This window comes from Phallusia mammillata, chromosome 7, assembly GCF_965637545.1.
Source record: "Phallusia mammillata chromosome 7, kaPhaMamm4.hap1.1, whole genome shotgun sequence".
Taxonomy (NCBI): Eukaryota; Metazoa; Chordata; class Ascidiacea; order Phlebobranchia; family Ascidiidae; genus Phallusia; species Phallusia mammillata.
The window spans coordinates 19,964,016-19,971,171 of NC_137258.1; the positions used below are offsets into that span (position 1 = coordinate 19,964,016).

Sequence of the window (7,156 nt, forward strand, 5' to 3'; positions counted from 1 at the left end):
ATGAGAGAAGTCCTGGTATAGGCATCAAGTGGGCGTTGTTGGTTTAGCCGATTTGTTTGATGGTTTACCTATTGACAGAAGGACTGGCGTCGACGTGGGATCAAGAGAAAATACACCAAATTCAGACAGATTCAGAAGGCCGTGATTTGTTGACGCCAAAAAGCGGGAAGTCCTGTGCTAGGTGTTTTGTCAAGACCGAACCTTGCTGAAGTCGTAATATAAACTGGGAATGATTATTTAGGATTCCAGGATTTCCGCAGCGCTTATCTCATACAAGGATGTTTATACAGGCTCAGACTATAGAGTGAGGAGTGTGACAGCGGAGACGTGACCCCAGTTGCCACAACAAGCATGTAATTTTGGTGATAGGCGTGTCTCCAATTTTTCAATTTTTAGAGGGTGTGCGTTATAACAGTGAAGATTTTCCAAAACTGCATGTGTTTGGCCTTTACCCATATACAAGCGGGTAGTGGATTTGTGGCATGACACCAAACTGGCACCAAAAGCCGAAACCATATAGGAAACTAACATTCACAAAACTAGCGTATTTTAACCCCAGAGCAAATCGTGAGGATGCATTTCTTGCTTAAAGTAGACCCCTGAAAACTTTGCAAATATTAGACGGTATGCTAACACAGGTACCAAGGGTTATCCAAAATTGTATATCTTTAGGCTTGAGGCGTTTTGCAACATATTTGAAAGATGCGTTTTTAACGTTGAATGTACGATGCTGATGCTGTATTGGATAGGAACTGACTTAGTTGGTTACAAAGTAGATTTAAACTAAAGAGACCGACTTGATTTGGTATAACGCCTTTATTAGACCTAGCGTGCCATGATTTGCATATGAGTGTGTCATGATAACTGGTCTACATCCACCCTTTACGGCTTATCCCAGTCACGAATAGATATTTATCTGAAAATGAAAGAAGCTGTTAACTTACATTGGCATGGTTAACGCAAGTCGCATAGGTCTTCTGCCGAGTGCTGGTGGTGTGAGAAGCGGACAGAGTCCCTGCGCTTCCGGGTGTGGCAGCAACCAGCTTGTGATTGACAAAGGGCTTCTTCCTTGGGTGTGTTACTCGCAGACACCTCTCACAGTAGTAAGCTCGACAAGTAAGGCAAGTCTTGACCGCTACACGCGCCGGTTCGAGGTCACAAAATTGACAGAAGACCACTTCTCGGTCTTCATGAACCGTGGTGACTTCCAGTTTGGGACTTGTCGAAATGTGAACGTAATCTTTTCCGTCTTGCTCCTTGTGACGAGACCGCCGACGGCTGCGACTTGGCCCAAGGCTGCCGTCGCTTTGAGTTGAGAGGTTTGAAGCACTGCGATAGGAAACGCAAACAACTATTGTACATTCCAAAAATGTCCTTAGGAAAACTATACACGGACTTCTTTATTCAAAAACATAACTTTATTCAAAAACATAACTGCCAGACAACTTGTGTATGAAGAAAACATCATGCAGACGTTTCAACAATCACTGTCACTTGAGCTATAGAACACGTCTACATGATGTATTCGTTATACACAAGCTCTCTGGCAGTTATGTATTGAGACTTAGCTTTTTTACATGTGAAAGTTTGAAGTCAAATGCATAAAAACCAGAAAAAAATAAGAGGTACACAAGGCACGGACTTTAAAAGTAGCTTTACTTAAAAAAAATGCCAGCGATGTAAATTTAAGCGTAAAGCATTACAAATATGTAAACCAATTTTGTTAACTTTAACTAATCGTTCAAACAGTAGCATTTAACATGCCGTTCTAAATTTATGCGATTAATTACGTTGAAAGGAATGTATATTACATCTCCTGAACAATTATACACCTTTGCGGTAATCTGTAAAGCTCCCGATTCTAAATTGCACATTAACAAAGGACTAAATGACCAGGGAGCTAGAAATTGAACGGGCTCAACTTTGGTACACAGAACAAACCAGGGTGGGTGAGATTGCACACATTTCACGAATGTTCCATCGTGAAAAGGGAACGCTTAAACTCCGACTGCAAACATTGCCACATGAAAGCACGCTTTGTTGGGAGATGAGCGTTGGTCTCTCACGCGTGAAAAGAACTTCGCTCCAACGAAAATATTTTGGCTCGTTCGAAGTTTGCATGTGAGACATACACACGAGGCCCAGCAGTGCGTATCGGCTCTTGTACGAGCTTGGAGTATAAACATGGGGTCTAGGGGCGGTTCCTATGCCCCGGTGGATTGTTGACAAACAGTCAAGGCACAAACGCCATAAAAGCACCGGTAACGGGTCGAATGGCATTTCGGTAATTCATTGCGACCGGCTCTCGCGTTTAAAGTTGCCGTTAGCTGTTGGGAGCACAAAGGCGGTTCTCGACTTCTCACTGACACTGAACATTCCGGCGGCCTCGTATTTTTCCACGTCGCCAATGAACCGCGGCGGGTCCTGGGTTGCGGGCCAGGGTGCTGTAAATCTGCCTTTAACCTTGGGACCAACAGCAGAGACAACCTACTCCGCCTAAGTAACCGACTTTGCATTTACGCTTCGACTGATTGACGAACGTTCACCAGGTTACAGGGTTATACACCACGTCTATAACCTGCTACCGTTCCTTGCACATTTACACACCAACGCGCTTAGACGGCATTTTTCAACACCCGATTAGCGGACTAAATCTAAAACGGATCGAATGACAGATCCAGGGGGCAGATTGCTGGATTTCAGCAGCTAAGTAATGCAGTAAGATCCCTTGATTTATGAGCACTCTCGCTGGGGCAAATGCGCCTGTCTAACCGTAACCATCCGCCAAGTGTAAGCGAACTATCGTTAATGCCTTGTTTAGTTTTAACGCGCAAGGGCTTCAATGATGTGCGACGAAGCGGGAGCGCGTTAAACGCTCAGGGCTTAGAATAATCACCCACTTCATAATGCATAATAGTTCCTTTTAAAATTACAATTATTACATAAACTTGGAATCAATCGATTGAGCAGTATATAACCCTCTGACAAGCAGTTTACTTATCAACGATCACTGTTTTTTTTTTCTATTTGAATAAGTAACTGACAATGCCAATAAACGAAATATATATTCTCAAGAGTTAAACTTACTATTGACCCAGAAGCAAAAGTTGCAATTACGAACTCATTATGTTTAAATTCGGTATTTTCGTGTCAAAAGCAAGCGCTTGTTCACCAGCATCATCATGTGTAGTCTTATAATCAAGTTGCCAAAACACGCTAGGTGGGTAAACCCAGGGCTCTCGTCAAAACAGAGGGGAAAGGGTGGATACTAAGCTCGATCCCGAATTCCGTTTTCCCGCAAATTGCCTGTGTAGTGGCTCAGTAGGAGCAGGGAGCAAAAACCGCGAGTTCGAGCAAACACGCACTGAGCAGTTTAACTATACACGGTGCCATTGTTATGAGCAAGACGAGGCCATGGCAGGGGAGCTCAGGCTGAGACGTGGCTTGCCCTTATCGTCTACATCGCTTGGAGGATTTTTCGACACTGGTATTTGGCGATCCACCAGCCATGTGAACCCAACGCATTGTCGCCTGACAACTTAGCCCGACAGGGTGAAGGATTGGCTTGCCCGAGACCTGACTACTGTTTGGCCCGCGTTGAGGGTGGATTAACGCCATTGGGCAGTTGGCATGCAGCCTGGGCGATTATCAACTGTAACCCGAGCCCTCTTGGGCTACTTGTCCACAAACACTTGTTAACAAAACTGAAAGTAACTGGACACTCGAAAGAGAGCTGATCTACGTGCGGAAGGCGCTCGTGCATGGCTCCTAATAATCCAATTTCTACACCCAGTTCCACACGTATTTAACATGCCTGCGCAGGGCACGTAAAATGCTACTGCACCATAAAGTACTTATTTAAAGGGCAAACTGTATCAAAATTTTAATCCAAATCTGCCTACCTTGACTCATCGTCGCTGGTTTGTTCAAAATCACTGGATGTTACGATGGCTCTTGCATTGGGGTTCGTTGCTGCTGCTCTCCTGTAGCTATCCACTATGTTTTGCAATGTGAGATTTCGTCGCAGTGCTGAGATGCCACGACTGTCCAAGGCAACAATCTCCCGACACGTTGGACATTGAAAAACAACTCGACTCCCTGGTGTCTCGCTAAGACTTCCTCCGTGTGTTGCAAAGAACTGCTCAACGCACGCTGCGCACAGGTTGTGCGCACACGGCAGCAATACAGGCTCGTGGAATAGATCCAGGCATATCGGACAGGTTAGTTCGTTCTCAAGAGAGTCCATACTCTGTGCACAGTGTTGGTCCGATTTTAGATCCAAATCTTCGCCTTGGTTTTGAACTGATTCGCAATCGTCGTAGTAACCCTGGCCGTTGACGTTTCTTTGCGTGACGTCTTTGACTGTGAGCTCTGGTGTTCCGGAGTAGATGCGACTGTTAATGCTGTCACGTGATAGATTACTGCCAATCAGAGTCACAGCGTTCGAGTGGTAAGTAAGTCTGCTGCTACCGGTGCCGCTACTACAACAGCTCGCACGTCTGCTGCTGTTTGCGCTGCTTCCACTAAGCCCAATTCCGCTTGATGATGCTCCACCCCCGCCTTCTCTACCACTCTCGTCGGCTGATGAACTCTGACAACTTCGGCTGCTTCCCCGACTTAGACTCCTTGGCAGCGGACTTGGCGTGTTTGCAAAACGGGAAACTGGTGATAAAGGCCTTGGGTATCGATCACAACTTCGGCTTCGCTCGCCAACACGCCTGATTGAACCTTCTTCGTCCAGTCCTCGTTCCTCTGGAATGGTAAAACGCTCGTACTCTCTTCTAGCGGGAGAGTAGTCCATGCGACGTACGTATTGGTGTTGCTCCGTATAAACACAAGGTTGGTTTGGGTTAACAAGATCCCTTGCGTTGATCTGTGAATTCTGCTGGTAGTAGGTGCACTGCTTGCGCAGGGACAAGCGCTGGGCGTGGAAAGAATCGGTGTTGTGGGGCAGCGAGTGATGACGCAGGTTGTCGACGCCTGGTTGACTGCAAAGTGAGTTTGGCGATTCTACGGACCTCGGTAGAGCTGTAACCCAATGCATTGGTGTTAACGGCGATACGAAGGCTTAGTAACCGCAGACTGCGTGCTTGTTGTTCCTTGGTCTACAGGCGCGCGATTAATGATAATTAACTTGTCTCGAAGCGACGGTTAGGCCTGTCTGTAGCGGTGTATATCATTGCTTTACAGCAAAATATCAAAGGAACGGATAAGGTGGCCATTGTTGTCTTGGCCTTGTTTTCGAGACCTTTTTTAAGTGGATGCTCGCGACATGTTCGTGTGCTGCGTCCCGCGCAACACTCCAACCTACATTGCGTGCTTGGCTCAAGAGGATAATTGAACACGATTGAAGGCGACCGAAGGATTACGACAATCATGACCCACAGGGCGACTTTTGCAGCGAAACTAGCCTCATCAGGCCAAAGTAACTTACGCAAAAGTGTCCAAGCTGCTAAAATATATTTATGCAGAAGTTTAGGCCTTCAAACTGCACGGGTGAAGATGAGGCTCGCTTGGTAATAAATTGGTGAAGGTGTTTTGGATTTGGCGTTCGCTTTCGAAACCACAACCCCGCGCATGCGCAGTGGGGCGTGAACACCCAGGCGTCTAAGGAAACCAGAGGAAGGCTTAAACGTTAGTTACCCGCTGGAGTACAATCAATAGGTCTGATTCACTCAGCAAATAGAAAATAATTTAGAAGTTAGCACGCGTGAAGACGCTTTGAAAAGGAATGCACCACGAGACTGTAAACAAACGCAAAAACTGAACATTTTTTCTTACCCATGGTCCCGTACATCAGCCTTGCTTCTGGATTTTTGGTTTTCAACACTTTGACAAACAACTTACTAAATTTTACAATGCTCTGTGTATGACTAACAAAAATATAAAAAATAAACTAATTTCGGGAAATTTTCTCCATAAATTTCTTTCGGTGTTTTCTAGCCGTGTCAAATCTCATTTCGATATCACAGTGCACCATGAGATAGTAGCTGACTTCCAAACATCGCAATTACTCAGTGATCTAGAGATCTTTTCAACGATAGGACGCGCAATAAAAACTCGACACGTTACGCGAAAGTTCGGCTGAGCTGTGGTTTACGGAACGAAAGCTGCCGCCTGAAGCCTCGCACCTGCAAATGTCACAATAAAAATGTGACCCATGCCACCAAACGATGCTGCGCACGCGAATCAGGAAAGCAACACCTGTCTACGGCAAACAAACTCACCAAAAGCATTTAATCACTGTTTGTTGTCTCTATAACAAACACTGCATGATCGATGATCTGTTTTGCCAAGGCAGCGTGCTCTTTAGTTTGGAATAGCTTTTCGGTTAGTAGCTGAATTAAGTTTGTTCTAAACTTGTTCTTTAACGATTACGCCTCGTATAAATATCAACAGAACAGAAGTTGTTTGTGTAAAATTTCAGGAAAATCCCTCGAAGACGCAATGCGGAACTGACTTAAATTTCGTGGTTTTACTACCGTTTTTTTTGTACATTGATTGCGACACAAATGGGCCTCATCCGACAACTCAAAATATCACGATATAAATTGCGATTTTATCTAAATTCTTATTTGAACAAAAATGTTAGATATTTAGGCTTGAAGATTCGCAACATTCAACTTTATTTTCCTGAGTCAGCTAAAACTGCTCTAAACTTTACAAAAAATCACATTACTCTTGAGCTTTAGGGTCGCTAGCTTGACGATCTACCCCCAAACATCACACTGCTTACAGCAAACTACTGATGGTGCAACCGCGGCGCGACACAAACGATTTTCGCCTTCAACGCTGACCAACTGATTCACCTGTCTAGCACCAACCTTCTTTTCGCTTCCTCGTCTCACTTCACGCTTGTTTTCCAGATTTTTTCCCCGCCAGCTAAATCAGACACGAGCTCCCTTCTCTTTACGAACGCCGAGCGAACGATTTCTGAAAAGTCATTTGATCGTCGAGCACCGCTTCCGTCATATTGAGTCGATAATTACGGTTCGTGGCGAGTTTATTTGCGACGATATTATACACAAGATACTACTTGCGACACACCTTGCGCAACGTGACAACAAAGTAAAAAACCTCGGCAAAACACCTCTTTCTTGGCTCAAGCAATGGACTAGCTACCTAAAAACTATTGGGTCAAATGCTGAAGATTTGT

General features: G+C 45.0%; 1 protein-coding gene across 2 annotated transcripts in view; it reads right to left on the reverse strand.

Annotated features, from left to right (window-relative positions):
* Positions 1–6,764, reverse strand: part of LOC145239221 (E3 ubiquitin-protein ligase Midline-1-like) — a 31,423-nt gene extending 24,659 nt beyond the window's left edge. For both annotated transcript variants that reach the window (XM_080102506.1, XM_080102507.1), the window contains exons 1-3: positions 5,782–6,764; positions 3,903–5,028; positions 945–1,329 (exon numbers count right to left, since the gene is read on the reverse strand). In XM_080102506.1, the coding sequence (XP_079958632.1) occupies positions 945–1,329; positions 3,903–5,028; positions 5,782–5,797 (1,527 nt within the window). In that variant the 5' untranslated portion in view covers positions 5,798–6,764. The remainder of the gene's footprint in view (positions 1–944; positions 1,330–3,902; positions 5,029–5,781) is intronic.
* Between the last annotated feature and the right edge of the window lie 392 nt (positions 6,765–7,156).